Source organism: Agelaius tricolor, unplaced genomic scaffold (genome assembly GCF_023055355.1).
Source record: "Agelaius tricolor isolate 1412-34295 unplaced genomic scaffold, bAgeTri1.0.p SCAF_8, whole genome shotgun sequence".
NCBI lineage: Eukaryota > Metazoa > Chordata > Aves > Passeriformes > Icteridae > Agelaius > Agelaius tricolor.
Genome location: NW_027269268.1, coordinates 22,187,261 through 22,203,559, shown reverse-complemented (window position 1 = coordinate 22,203,559; position 16,299 = coordinate 22,187,261). Strand labels below are relative to the sequence as shown.

Below are 16,299 nucleotides of genomic sequence, written 5' to 3'. Positions count from 1 at the left end.
CATGCCAAATTATCTCACAGAAATTTCTTCACTACCATAAATATGGAGCATTGCTATTCTCAAAATGCTGGTTCCTTATTAACAAGTTTTCTAGTGGGTTATCATTGTAACATATTCCAGTGAAGAATATGGTAACTTCACCTAAAACAATTACGAATGTGCCTAATAGCAATAAAATTTACAGTACTATCTGTCTGAAACACATCAAAAAATCCCATCAGTCTGCCAGCTACTACAGAGAACCACAGGGCATCCAAGTGGATGGCAAGTGGGCAAACATGGGTCAAGTTCAGTGTTTAATGCCATGAAAGATGAAAATAAAGGCTTCATCTAAGTCTTACTAAATATGAGTCAGTGTAAGAATTGTGTGGCTTTGGTACTGATTCAGGCTTCCTCCTGAACATTTACTTCAGTATTCAGAAAAGCTTCTGTGGTTTCCTGCATCTGTTTGGGCATATAGAGCAGTAGTGGTTTAGTCTCATGCTTTTTTAAGAAGACTGCAGTGATTAAATAAAGTAATAAGTGTATTTACTGAAGAGCCAAGTCCTTAAGGTCAGATATAAATAATGACAATGTTACCATTTGGCCATCATTGGCAACTTCCATTGCAACTTTACTGCTGAAGCTTCCCTTCAGCATAAGCCCTAGGATCTGCAATTCAGGAAACACAGGAAATGTTTTTGCTACCTAGAAAGAGATGCCTTGATTTTTGTCCTCTAACCTTTTTTCTCAACTCTTATTTATTGGTCACTCCACTTCTGCTGGGACTTTCCCCCCTCACTGTTACCAAGCACAGGCACATTTGGCTCAGCACCCCTATAAAAAGTTGTTGTAACCCCACTGTTCAAAGTGTGCATTAGCCAACACAGAGGAAGAATGGAAAGAACAGAGCAAACATACTGCAAAATTTCTCCAAAGACTTCTCCCAGCCTCAAACAGTTTCTAACTGTGGAATTCTCGAGCCAAAAGAAATTATAGGTTTGGAAGTAGGAACCAGGTATTATCTGACTTATGGAAAAAAAGAAAAGCAGGGTAAAGTTTAAACATAGTAATCAAGCACACCTTGTATTTCAGAGATCAAAGTGTTTTGTAGCTATCAATCACAATGATTTGTTTTGTTTACTTCTATCAATAAGAGCTGAATAAAATAACATTAGTATTGTAAGGACTAAAGAAAACAAAACTGGTATTGTTTCTGTCCAAAGGTTCACGTGAAATGAAGCACAGAACATTCTAAAAAATCAGCCAAAAAAGCACCAGTTCCCAGAAAGAGAACGTACTGAAATCTTTGCTTTGTTTAACAAGACTAAAATGACTTTTGCTTACTCCACTGACTTTGGACAAGGACAGCTGAAATCACAGCTTGGTTACAAATTCTTTTAACATACGTGGCAGAAGGAGTTCTGAAGAAAGCACAAAGGCTTGTTTTGCCCAAGGTCAAGTGACAGACTTGGATGGTATTTTGTTCAGCAATGATTTGTGATAAGATTATATAAAGCAACTGATTCCCCAGCACAGCTAAATTTAGCAAGTATGCTGTGCAGCAGAGCAGAAGTAAGGGTGCTTTTGTATTTTGATGTATGACTACTCCTCTATTATGGCAATAGGATTTTAAAAAGTGTTAAAGAAATGTCTGGCTTTACTGACTGGGTGACAATGTCATATCTGTAATGACAGCAGAAGCAGGGTATTTTAACAGTTGGAACAGATCATCTCCTAGTTTAGCATTACTTTGTCATTTATTTATTCAGTTTTCCTTTTCACAAGTGCACATCCATGCTCCAAGTAAACATACTGGCAAGCTTTTCCCATAGCAATTGATTCTAAAATGGTAGTCCTAACAATGAAATTAGTTTATATGATTGGGAAAGCTCCCTTAAGCTTCTCTCAAGTCTTTTTCTAATGTGCAACATAAGAATTTTGTAAAAAAAAAAATTAAAAATACATTTTAAAGTGCATTCTGTAGAAGTCATTAAACTTTAACGCTGTAGAGAATCTCACACTCTTGCATATATTTTCTGAAGAACAGAGGAAGGCAATTTATGTGGATAATGAGTTATGTGGATAATGATCTGTGTTTGGGAACTCTGTATTTTATAGTGTGGCATTCACTTATGAATTTTATAAGTATTTTTCATAGAGTTTGTTATACACAGAGTATTATTGATACATAGTATTCATTTTCAACCCCTGGTCAGTGTCAGAGCTCCTGGTACAAGGAAGACAGACTTCATACTATCAGGGAACTTGCCATGAGAGAATGGGGTGGGGGAAAGTTGGAGGTAGCTAAAGACACGAATCACAGCTTTTGACAAGCTTCTTTAGCTCATTTCCCTTCTTCTAACTGTCTCACAATACTGCTATTGCAATGTACATGGTAGATATCCCTAAAGGAGTGCCAAAAAGAAAGGAATTATTCAAGAAATAATTGCATTTTTCCCCAAAGAGTTCAGGAAACAGGTTTGGCACTTGCTTATTTGGCACAGAAAAATGTAGAATGTACAGAATGGCCTGTACAGAAGGATTTGGAGCAGACTCTCATGGTGTAGATGAATTCACTGCAACATTTCACCAGTAGATGCCCCACTTACCTTAGGCTGCTGTTCACAAGGCTCCTCTTGCACAGTTGATTTCTCAGCACTTCTTAAGAGAATTTCTCAGAGTAAGTGAAGTCATATTGTTTCCCTCTGGTTAATGATGTATCAGCTGGGGAAATATTTCAAAGGAGCTCCTGACAAACCTGCCATTATTTAGACCTGCCATTATTTCAGAGACATCATCTTTGCAGCACTATGTTTAGATTGATTTCTGAGGAAAACAAACACAAACAAACAAAAGTATACAGCTACCAAAGCATTTCTTAAGGAGCTTATACAGGCCAGCTGATGTAACTTTGCTTAAGAAAGTGCTGGTTAAGGTAAAATAATTATCCTCACCAACTGTTTTAAGCTGAAACTGGGGGGGGGGGGGGGCATTTCCCTATATAATCACTCAAGTTTGAAGGTAGTTAGCTGTGCCTAAACCCTAGCCCAAATATGAGTGTTTTCACTGTGTGTGAATCTGGTGCTGGCAAAATTTCAGAAAAGAACTCTTCCTCACCTGAGCAGTACCTCATGGCAGCACGAAACAGCCAAGTTTCTTACAAATAAACATTGCCTCACAGTTGCTCAGTATTTTGGAAATCCAAACATGATCATGCAATTCTAAAAACTCCCAGACCAACAGAAACCATATTGTTTCACTCACACTGTCTCTCAAAGTATGAAGTGTTTCCAGAACTTCAAACTTCTGTACACAGAAGCGAGTATCCCTTATTAGGCTATAAACATTAGTACATCTTGTCATACTAACTGTACCCAGAGTTAAAGACATTTTTGTGTTGGCAGTCAGTGTGCTTAATAAACTCAGGATACAGGAAATATTTCCAATTTTGTACCATATTAATTATTTGTGCAATGTTGAAACATGACAGAGTTATAAATGATAAATTCTGTATGGCGAGGGTACAACTGCAGATCCAGGGTTAGCATCACATCTTGTTCATGCTGCTTTTGGCCATCCTGCATTGTTAATCCTCTTGCACTCCGTCCCTTTATCCAGCAGGAGATGCTCACCTCTGTTCACTCCTCACTAAAAGCATCACCACAAGAAGGAAAGCTTCTTTAAAACACAAAAACTTCCAAATGGCTCTTCCCACTACACACACAATTGATGTTTAAACAGGGAACACCCACGCATCACTTGTCTCAGGACAGAAATGCCCAAGGTGGTGGAGTTTTGTGGTTTTTGTTTTGAGTATTTTTAGCATCTTTTGGGATCAGGACTACTTCCACAAAACTAGGAGAAAGAGGTTCACACACACAGCTATTCTTTCCCGTGTGAAATTCTAGAACACTTCTATCTCCAGAGAAGAATGTCATTTTGCAACAGGAAGCCTGGTTAAATGCATATCTAGTTTTGCCTTGCTAATTCATGGGGGTTACTTTCAAAGAAATAACCCTGAGCTTTAGAAAATTTAGTACCACTTCCAGTACACTCCAAGGTCCTTAATGGAAAGGCTGATAGCCCATATTACAATTGTTAGTATTTCTGCCTATTTTGTGACACTCAAAGCCACTCTCCCCTTAGCCAGTCATTTTGAGTTAAAGAGATGAACACTAAATAAACACAGGTTGTGTCCCTTGTGGATATCAATCTCAGCACAGCATTGAGTTCCCTTATATACTTCTACCTATTTAAGAACTTGGCAAACAGGTGTGCAAGGCAGGACTGATGATTACACACTTGACCATTCCCGATGTACCCCTGACACACTGTGAATCAGCTGAAGATAAGAAATAGGAACACTTACAACAAGGAATGCTCTCATGCACAAGCTGTAAAAAATGTGGGTTTGTCAGGGCTGCACACATACCACAGAACATGCAAAAACAGTTCATTAAAAATGAAAATTTTCTTCTGGTGTTTTTCAACTGAACCCAAATGCCTCCCACAACAATGACTCATTTCTTATGCAGTTTCCGTAACTGATACTCCCAATAACTTTAGCTAAGAATTGTAATATTACCCTTTTGCCTGGGGTAACCAACAGGTCTTTGTCTACAGTAGCTACAAAGAGAACATCAAAACTTAGAAGGCCTACTGTGAATCCTCCCTAATAGGACTAGCCCAGGAATATTTTCCTGTTGGTCACCTGGCCTGCTACATGTTTAATGCTGAATCACACCTAAACATTTCTAGCCCCATTGCATAGGACTCATATTACTTGCTACACACTTTGATCCAGAGTTCAGGAGAAATTTTCCAACCTTAAAATGCCAACAACTTCAGACCATTCCCATGTAAATATACTGTTCACTTACAGATTGTGCATGCTCTAGTCTGGAAGTGTATCACATCTTAATCTTCTCCTGCAATCTGAATAAATGGAATTTTCTGGGGTTGTTTTACTCCAAACATCTAAGCAATGTATGAACAAAAATGGCAAACAATTTCCTACATGAAACAAACCAGGTATGAGAAAAAAAGCCCTGTTTAACTGGAAAAACATCACAAAAGCCTGTTTTAAAACTAATTATAAGAAGCTGCTCACTGTTTAAACATGGAAGTCAAGCAAACAGTAACAAGTAGGAGGAAAAAATTCTTTAAAGGCCATACTGTTACTAAGAGACCTACATAATTCTAAAAAAATACCTGAGAGAAGTGAAGTCATAAAGTGCACTACAGCACCAGATTTTAGAGAATTCATTTGTCCTGAAGCATAAGTTGCTCCTTGTTATTTTTTTTCCAGTATTCCAGTTCAGACAAGGACTCTGCTGTATGAAGTACCTCACAGACCCTGTTCCAAAGGTCCTTCAGCTTTAGAAAACTGTAAGGCATCTGGTTTGCTCCTCAATTCAAAGCACCTGTGTGTTTGGGAAGCCATTTTACATGGTCAGATAAGAAAGTGTGGTCAGGCAGGCAATGGTAACTACCTTTTCTCTCATTCTTACTTCTTGCACAGAAAACTTAAATGTCTCAAAACAAATGGCCTTAATAGCAAGCAGAGAACAGCAAGAGCACTGTCATGTGATAGACATGACTTTTCCTGAGCCTCCCTTGTGAAGGCAAAGAGGTTTTGCACCTGATGTATGAAGAAGGGTGGAGAAACAATGCTTTTGAGTTATGTGGACAGTACAACTTCCTGTCACCCAGTTGTTTTGATGACATTTTTGGGTTTGCTCCAGAAAATACTCACCCACATAAGCTCTGCTGGTGACACTAGCAAATACTGCATTATGAGATTTGTATCTATATTTGGAAACAATCTATTCATTCTTTATTACTGACACATGGCTGAATTCTCACTGGCTGGCATTGATAGTTTCTGCAGACTCCATGGGAGGTTTTTAGTACAATAAGCCAATAAGAAACTACTGCCAGAAAACTCTGTCTGGAAATCAAGAACATTATTAGCAAATTAGTAATGGTATTCAATTCCAAAGATGCATCCAAGGGTGAAAACCATCTCTTTAGGGAAGAGGAAGGAGTAGGTTCCAACTGAAGAAGAGAGTATTCCTCATGATGGTATAGTTCCTATCTCTGAGGAAAATCAGGAGGGCTGAGGATCCAAACAGTTGCTGTGCTAAGGGAAACACTGGATTTTTGCTTTCTCAACCTCTGTGTCTTTCATAATGCCAAACAGGAAATAAACCTTCTAAAGGTATAATCTTCTACTGAATTTGCACCCAGCAATGGAATTAAGCTCTTCAACTCCATTAATTAACCCCTACATAAAACACTCATCACATTCTCACAGTGTAAAGTCAACAAATATAGTTCTGAATTCAACTGCATAATTCTGACATTTTTGCCTTAATAAAGAATATAAACAAGTCCACAAACTGATCAGTAATTTACATGATATCAAGACCAGACCCAGGATGCCCTGTAAGGAAAATATGCAACTGCTACTTACCAATATGAATGTCATTAACAACAAACTATGCAATGGTGGTTAAAGATAGCAAAATTCTCTGGGATTACATCAAAGTCAAAGTTTGACTACTTTTTTTTTTCAGTCTCCTTGTCTTGATTTATAAATACTATGTTACTCAAAATCTTTCTACCTTCAAATAATCAGCAGAAAGAGGTTGAGGGTTAATTTCTGAGATTGTTCAGCAATCAGCTGAACAGAATGGCTCTCCTGCTGAGAAAGCTACGAGTGGAATGGATTTCTATCATGTATTCTGAATGCATGCATTTGTTTTTGTATGACTAAGAGCAAGGTTGATGAAATAAAGCATATACAGGACTTGGTAATTAAAATGAATGCACAGTTCACATGCATCAATAGATGAGTATTTGCCCTAAGGAGGTGAAGGACAGCAGAACAGAAAACAGATGGCATTATCAGATCCATAAGCCAAAACAATTCTTTTGGCCATGCTTACAGAATCTGTTAGTGCCCAAATTCTTTCTCTCTTTTTTCTTGTTAAAAGTGGAAAAGGAGCAGCATTGCTTGGTACTGTTGTTGCTTTGGATGCTGATGGAAGATAAAGTCCTCAGCAAGGACTTGTGCCTCCAGCAGCTTGCCCAGGTCTCCTGCACCCACAGAGCCACACTGCCTCTGCTCCAGGGCAAGGCAGGTGCATCCCAAATGCTGCTGCTTGTGCAAGTGTCCAGAAAATGAAAGCCCAAATGAGGCCTGGTGCTCAGGAAGCAACAAGTCTGCTTTTCTTCACCCTCCTGATTATCCGCTCCACCTGCCTCTGTAGGAAGGAAAGAAGCAGAGTTGAAAAAGCCATGGCAGTGCTTAAAGTTATTGCCTGACTAATCTGTGTGCTGGTGGGTGGGGACTATTCCTTTCATAGCCTAATTTCCCACTCAGAATCCTGTTCCACTGATTACTACTAATTTTTTTTGCACCAAGCTGTGCACTGATGGAATTCACCCACTTGCATATCAGCCAGAATAAAGCTGCTTTTTGTTTTTCCACAAGCAGGTAGCTTTCCTGCTCGTTTATTTTTAGGAGCAGGAGATGTTCCAACCTGACCTAGTGACTGCAATTAGTAACTCTAATGACCTGTGGATGTTTTCAAGCACTTGACTGAGCAAGTGAAACAACTCTGATAAATAAAGCAACCCAAGGTTCAAATCTGCATAACTGAGATGCATAGAAGGGGAAATGTTGCAGAAACAGATGAGGGAAAGAAGAAAAGACTTTAACATCAGTCCTTCCAGTTTGTCCACATCCTCATAATTAACAATGGAAGTAGTTTGAAGGCTGCAGAACTGCAGAACAGAATAAAAGCAGATGCAGGGAATTTTGGCATACTCCAGGTATAAGCAACAGCCTGGAAATAATATATTAGTTCTTCCTGATTTGCAAGTATTTTTCATTCCTGTCTTCAATTCAGAGACACTTTCAGTAGCACTTGTCTCAACAGAAATTTTCCTGTGTATTTACCAGAGAGCTGTAGAGAAAATGAACATAAGGTACAAAAAGAGATGTGTAAAATGGACTACTCTGCAGCAGGAGTGATACTGTTGGTCAGCAGGAAGTCCTAGCAGAAAAGTGAGCACTCTACAACAGAAGCCACTCCTAAAGTGCTGACGAGCTTTTTCAAGCACTTAATTAATAGACCAGATACATTTTTTTTTGCAGCAGTGTTACACTTGCCATGGGCCTTCACATTCATGGGGCAATAAAATCAGTAATGTAAACAGAAATGCCCCAAAAATCTTTGTATGAGAAACTACACATGAATGATGAATTTGAATGTTTAGAAAGACCTGTCAGTCTTTGTATACCTGTGGTATCTTTGCTTTGTAATTCTTAAATGGTTTAAACAAACTATCTCTTCAAATTTGACCTCCTATGATGGAGCAACCTTTATTGTTTCTAGGATGCTTTCCTTCTAAGAGCCTCATGTAAATGTAGCTATAGTAATGCTGAGTGCTGCTTGGGCAAAGTTGAACTTCTTCTCTTGAACTGAAGAAACAACATTGTTGTTACATAATCCTTACCAAAATGTTACCAAAGGTGTGTGCCATTGTAACCACATCTTATGTTAGATGTTGGAATATTATATCTTCATTTAAAATTGTAGTTTATGTTACCTGCTTTTACACATGAGAGATGTTACAATTCAAAGTACTGACACATCCATCAGAGACAAAACATCTGATTTGTGTATTCCTGAACTAAAATGTAATGAGCTACATGATCTATGGGTTTTGGGTAGCATCAATAGCACCAGTAATAAATGAAACAACCACAAATATTGGACTGACTTTTGAAGTCCAAAGCAGAGTCAGCAGTCAAGAAGGAAAAGGAGTTTGATTTTCTTCAGGGTGCCAGGGGCAGTCAAGGGTAAGGTGAAAATTTAGCACTTAGTAAAAACAAAACCAATGAACTAAAAGGATGGACAGTGTTCCTTGACAGCTATGCAGCATGGTTTGGAAAATAAGGTTCAAGTGAAAATTGAGATTGAGTCTTTCATAAAGATAGAAATGTTATCATTAACCCCAGCCCTTTTGCCCAGACAGCCTCTCCTTTCAGACTTATAAAATGAGCAATGGAAAGAAGCAATTGCTTTCAAAATAAATACTTATCTGTATAAAAAAATTGATCTTTCCTTTTTTCCAGGGATGAAAGCAAAACAGCAGTTATTTCCATGGTCTTCCTTTGGAGAATTGAGAACCTCAGGAAAGCAAGTTCTTCCAACAGCTGCTGACTTTGGAATTTGCAGTCTGTACACCACTCATGATACTCTATGCAAGAGTGTGCAGCACTCAAATGTGTGTGTCTGTGTATATACACATGCATCTATAAAGCCTGAAGGGTAAGATGATGTGGGAAAGGCTGTGTGAAAAGGCATGAATCCTTATTTTGTGGGCAAGTTTCTTATCCTCTAGATCATTACAAAATTGCCCAGAAACACATACATAATGTGACAGAAAGTGAGGCTTGGATTTCTTGTACAGGTGGTTGAAGCTCTGAATGCTTCACTATGCCCTCTGTGGAAAAAGAATACTTACATTTCAATCTCCTTTTTGAGTTTTTTGTTGTTTTGTTTTGGTTTGGTTTTTTTTTTTTTAATAGGTTGTTTCTGAACACAGAAACATCCTATTTATGTGTAGAAAGCTTATATTTATTAAGTTGACTTGCACAAAATATCTGGAAATAACATGGCGTAACAAGCTGCCTTTTCTTTCCAGGAACCTTAGACCCAGTGTTTAGGACTTGTAAGAAATAGATGTGCATTTCTTCACCTAATACACTGCATATTTCAGTGTGATTTATGAAGGTGGTTTATTTTTCATACACTTCATTAGAGCACTGTGCTCATACTAACACAGGGGCTGAAGGCAGCAATACTGAAAGAGTTTTACTCCTTATCTGAAAACTATGGCCTTGTAGTTTTTGTGGGAGGTTATTATTTGGTTTTATTTTTAAACAAAGGCTCAAGCACAATTGGCTTAATTGGTCTCCAGTTCAGGATTATGATTAACACCAGCTAGGAACTGTGAACATTTTTAGCCTTTTGCTGGGGCTCAGCTAAGTTCTGTCATTTTAATCACAAGTCAGTTTTTAGAGCACTGGACAGGACAGCACATTTCTCAAAGTGTAAAATCAGTTGTTAAAGGCTAGAATGACCCTGACAACCTACAATACAAAAAGGCACATGGGTTTCCTGCCAGAGCTGCCTAGCATATGAACAGATAGATCCTCAGCCCACAAAATTGCTGCCCTTGAAAGCACAGCTGCTCTGCGGTGTTGAATCTGTATTACATAATCACCTCTGGAAAACAATGCCTATGTGAGTGCTGATATGGGGAACAGTGTGGGACAAAACCCTTATAAACAGAGATCCCACATCTTCATCCCAGAATAATAATCACAATATTGTTTTCACATTCCACTCTTGTAATTATCTCCAAAACAGTTATATTGGCAAAAAGACCCGTTGATTATGATGAAACTGAACATTAGCCTTTTCCTGTTAATAACAAAGAATTAATTGGTAGAGACAGCATGTGTTGTTGCAGTTTTTCCAAAGTCTCACCCCAAGTCAGACAGACAGTAGAAAAAAACTCAGTGCCTTGTATATGTGCAGCTATAGATTGGGGAATGGAACCTCTTTTTAGTTCTTTTTTTTGTTTTGTTCTGGTTTTGGGGGTTTTTGTTGTTTTTGTGTTTTTGGGTTTTTTTGCAGTTACATTAGCATAGCTCTGTTTACTGGCTTATTACTTGCTTCCCCTCCCATGGTCAGGTCAGTGCATGAAATAGCAAGAGTTTCAGACTGTCTCCAGGAAAGAAAGGATCTTGTTATAGTGAAAAATAAAGTCTTGTTAAAATAAAACAGGACTATAAGTCCAATCACTTCCCTTTACTTAGGCTATGATAAGCCAACACAGTGACTGGCAAAGTTAATTTATAATTGCCCAAAAGATTCCATTTGTACCAGTATGCTGACTGCCTGGAGAACATAAATACTAAATTCTCTTCAAGTTCTCACAGTGCTAGAATCTCATGACCCGACTTTTTTTTTTTTTTTTTTAAATAATATTTGATGGCTCTAGAAATGCATGGAATAACCATTTTACAGTTTGTGACAATACAGTAAAGTGTTGACCTGTCTGCATGGTGAATGAAAAACACATTTTAGCATACAGATGCCTCAGACCTTGCTCTGGCTCCATGGAGAGAGGTGTTGCTGACAAGGCCATAGACACTGCAGAGTACAAGAATGTACATTGTAGTGCACAACTGCCTGCAGCACACTCATTGATTAGCTTTAGATTTTACTAGAGGTGTGTTCAAAGCAAAGGCTCTGGGGCCTCCAGCAGCACCCATTCATATCAGATGCTAGCACATTCCTTCCTGTTTCCTTCTTGTGCCTATGATTGTCTTTCAAAAGTGAGCTTGGAACCAACCAGATGTGATTTGCACTACCATCTCAAACACTGCAACCAAGTCATTAAAAAAAAATCTCACATAACCTTATCAGTTTTGTCTTCATGTGTCCCTCCTGGAGGATTGCCTTTACAGAGAATCCTGGTTTGGAAAACAACTCTTAAGACCATTGAGTCCAACTGTTAACTTAGCACTGCTGTGTTCACTGTTAAACCACATTCCCAAGTGCTGCCTCTATTTGCCTTTTGAACACTTCCAGGGATGGTGATTCCTTGGGCAGCCCATTCCAGTGCCTGACTACCCTTTCACTAAAGACATTTTTGTGATAATCCTGTAAGCAGATATCCAAATGAGCGTCTCATCCATTGTTTATCATTCTGTTTAAAAAAAAAATCAAACATGAAGTTATGTCCCCAGAGGTTGTTCCTACCAAGGACTGCCCCAGCAGTTTGGAAGCCAGCTGCAGTGCCCACTTGAAGACAGGAGTAGAGTCACAGAGTCCCCTGCATAGCCAAAGCACAAACACCACTGAAAATCAATTTCCCTTGCCTGTCTGATTTCACAGAAATGCATAAGATCCAGGAGATTCTAAACAACTCAGCATTCCATAATTTGCAATTTCATGGCTGATCTCTCCTTTTTTCTCCTTGTTCCAGTTTTTCTTTTTTAAACAAAAAATACCAGAATAAAATACATTTATAAAGACCTTTGAAACAGACTTTGATGATTACTCTGCCTCATGTTTCAGCTAGAGAGCTTCTATTGAAAAAGCAAATCATTATAGTTAAATAAAAGAGGCAGTAGAACACACATAAAAGAACTAAATACCTGCAGAAGTGTTTAACTGTGAGCTGAGAGTAATATTTAACCAAACTGTAAATTTAGTAGTTGAATGCAGCATTTAAGTGGAGACCAGTTTTAGTAACAGAAGTGGGTAAGTGCCTAAACTGTACTGAGATAAAAAGCTCTTAGATGAACACAATATGAGCTATTATTCTATGCTTTAAGAAACTGGTTATGTTACAAAGTAGCTTAATGGGAGCTTTAATATTTTGAAATTATTAAGAAGATACAATATAAACCCAGAGCATTATTTAAGTTTTCTGGCATGCCATCTTCCACCAGCTTGAAGTGTGATACAGAACTTCAGTTTCTTCAGAACCATTTGCATATGAATTATATCAATACACAACCACAGCTGTCACAAACTCCATGTCTTTCAAAGTCACCATAAAGTTTTTGTAAGCTTGAACAACTTGATCAGTCCACATTGCTGCTGTGGACCTGTCTGAGAGAGGGCAACCTCTGATGATGTCTTGGGGTGTGTTGCTGTCCAGCAGTGAGATGATGGGGAAGAAAATATGAGGTTTCCTCCCTTCCTTTCCCATTCCTAAAGCTTGAGTTGCTAATGTACATCCTGCTCAAAGCATACAGCTAATAATGTTTGATTGTTAAATATTGCCCAAGGGTTTCATAGGAAGGTTTTATACATTTTTGCCACTTCATCTACTATTTTTGAAGCATTAACCTCAACATTTTGAACACTACTTTAATATGAGGATGTGATCCATTACCCTGAATATGTGAGACACTTGGACATTTGCAAACATTGGAACAATGCCTCAACAATTTATTTAAATATGACCTGCAAATTATTTCATGGAGAAAATACTTTTTTTTGTATCAAGCAATGAAATAAAGTTTTCTACCAAAAGAAAATCACAAGATTTCTAGAAGTCCATGGAAAAAATAATTTATTGCAATTTCTTTTGCACATTAACATGAAACATTTATACATATATATTCTGTGCTAATAAGATATACTAGATATAGACAATTTTTATACACAAAGTAATTGCACTATTCTATTTTATAATGCAAATTCAGAAATGATCAGTCAGATAAGAACAGATACTATTCACATAAAAATGCACTATATATTAAAGTGAGGAAGGTCTATGCATCTGAAAACTTGTCCACTTTTACTAACTGTATCAGCTGATGAAACACACTATGAGCCTTTCCAAGCTTTACATCCCTTAATTATGTCATGATTCCTAGAATATTACCAGGTCCTCTCAAGGAATAAAATAAGATCATTTCTGAAATTAGAGAGACCAGACCAAAAGGCAACTGTATCAACCATGTCCCAGCAGCATGCCTTCCAACCCCACGGGCTACATCAGATGAGAATCAATGCACTACGAGTGGTCTAAAATTGTCCAGCAATCTATTACTAATATGACAATTTAATTTAGTTTATATAAATCAATGAGAAACACATTGCAAGTGAACAGTATTTCAGTAGAAGTACACTGGCACATGCTTCAAATGGCAGTATCAGAAAAACAGCTGCCCCCTTCCAATACAGAAGATGTTTATAGTGTCCACAAAGAGAAAATGCAGGATGATATCAAATGAGAAACCTTTTTCTAACCAGGCATTTACAGAGCATCAAGTATTATTCACAAAATGAATGAGAAGCATGGTAATAGCAGAACTAAATGTGATACCATATATGCAATAATTTTCATAATGCTGTTTTAGGTTTTTTTAAAATATCATTCCTTAGGTTCATTGTCCTGCCTATCAACTGAAATATCTATCTTTCAAGAAATGTCATCAATTCACATAACCACAGTACTTCAGAGATGAAGATGAAGATGTGAAGCATCAGATTGAAGTGGTTAGCTGTGGCGTGCATACTACATGGTTTCATTCAACATTATCTGGTGGTAGGAATGGTCACATGACTGACATGCAAAAATGCATATCAAAAAAAGGAAAGCTTGAAATACATGCTCATAGCAAAGGTATAACAGTACCAACAATAAGGACAAAAAATTAGCAAGCAAGTCTGGAGAAAAATGGTATGACTTGAGGAGCAGGGCAAAAGACAATGGTATTGCACATGGCAATGGGAGATACAATGTAAAAGAACATCCATAACATAACCTTACTGCCTGGCACCCTACTTGGAGACAGTATTGCACCCTATTCAGCGTCCTCTTCCTCTTCCCTCAGCTCAGAAAGCATCTTGCTTTGTTTCCTTGAGAGCATGGAAGCAGAATTTGAGAAGTAAGGAATTTTCTTTGAAGCAACAACATGGTGGGTTAATGCAGTGACAAAATACATTTTACAACTTGCAACCAGTATCAGTAAATAGTAAAAACTAAAGAAAACCAAAAAGCATAGGTAGTGCATGTATTTCTTTCATATATATTGTATGTAGGAATGAAACAATTCCTACATGTCCTGGTGAACTACCAGCTCTGCCTGAAATATTTCAATTTGTTCCCACCAGTAATGTGGGAACAGGGCAGAAGAGAGAGATATAAAAAACTGGAGAGGGAGTAAAATTGCAGTCATACATCTGAGGTTCTTGGCAAGATTTATTTTTTACAACAAATCTGTTTCTCGAGAGAGAAACTTCAGCTGAACCTCAAAATAATGAAGACTAATAATTAATTTTATGCAAACAAGCAGATGCAAAGTGAATAATTGCTCACATTTGCTTTGTTGTATGTGTATTTCTGATGCAATTCTACTTATTGCTGTACTGGTATCATGGAAGAGATATCAGAGAAAAAGGTGAAGGAGCAGCACTCCAAACCAACACTTATTCTTGTAAATTAGGTCTTTCTTCAGAAGTAACTGCCGCTCATGGGGACTGATATTAGAGATGTCAACCCAAGAATCAAGTTTGAGGCATGCTGAGCTGCTTCAGCCCTATCATTTTCTACTGGCCTAGTAGAGAAACAGTGTATTTTTACCCTTGGTTTCACATCTCTTATGGCATCTGTAAACATTCTGTCCTTTTTCCTCACCGTGTCCTTATTAATGGTCTTCAGAGTAAAATATGCTGATAGATTTGAAATGCTGAGCTAGTAACTCTCCAATGGATATAATGAAAAGAAAAATACATCACTAATGTGCATCAATCCTAGATTGAAGATACTGGAGCTAGAAAACTTCACAGTAAAAGCATAGTTAGCAGAAGTGTCTTCAGGATGATTTAGGAAATATTTTCATGCTTACTTCTATATGCAATTTCTTGCAATATTCTGCAGTGGCCTATCATGAAGTTTACCATATAGTTTCTGAATATATTTAAACATGCCCTTATTTATTGTCATCTACAGTCCCCCTGTACATAACAATAAATGGCACTGCACACAATAATACATTAGCATTCTGAAAAAAATTCTGGAAAGAAAACCAAGATTACATGTGTGCATAAAGCAAAGTGATTACTTTAAAGTTGATTATCTGATTTCTGCTTTTGGCACAGCCTATAAAGTGCCAGAAAAAAACATAAAGAGTATGTTCACAGGAGAAATAGTTCAGAAAATCTTAAAGAATAAAATTTTGTGCATTTTCTGTGTATGGACAGATAAAATTGTGCAGGCAGTGGAAAAGAATCAAAAGGTTAGAGGAATATACTCTTTCACTTTTCAAAATCACTTCTGACAAAATGATTATCAGTTCACATCATCACATCAGTGTATTTTTCTATTCTCCTATGCTCCCAAACTTAGTACAATTTAGAAGAGATACCTGTCCTGGGAAAGTCCTTCTGTCTCTAAGAATTACGTCTATATCTGAATTTCAGAATTAACAAAAACTAACAAAATTAGAAAGGCTTTTTCAGTGTGCTTAAACTGTGAATCTTAAATGCTCCTGAAAATCAGGCTCACAATATTTCTCAGTCAGGTTTATTCCTGCCTCCACGTGTCCCTCTACAAAGCTCTATTACTGGATAATAGTATCAGCAAGTGTCTCTCAAGACTGCTGTGAGGATTAAGAAAACCAGCTGTTGTACAATATCTCTGAAAGTCCTAAACTACCTGAACCTTATATTCATACTAAACATGTGTTGGGCTGAAACAAGGAAAATA

At 37.6% G+C, this 16,299-nt stretch overlaps 1 protein-coding gene across 1 annotated transcript in view; it reads right to left on the bottom strand.

Moving 5' to 3' along the window:
* Positions 1-13,138: 13,138 nt before the first annotated feature.
* GUCY1B1 (guanylate cyclase 1 soluble subunit beta 1) overlaps positions 13,139-16,299 on the bottom strand; it is a 41,907-nt gene continuing 38,746 nt past the window's right edge. The window contains exon 14 of the mRNA XM_071431941.1: positions 13,139-14,450. Coding sequence (XP_071288042.1) covers positions 14,427-14,450 — 24 coding nt within the window. The 3' untranslated portion in view covers positions 13,139-14,426. The remainder of the gene's footprint in view (positions 14,451-16,299) is intronic.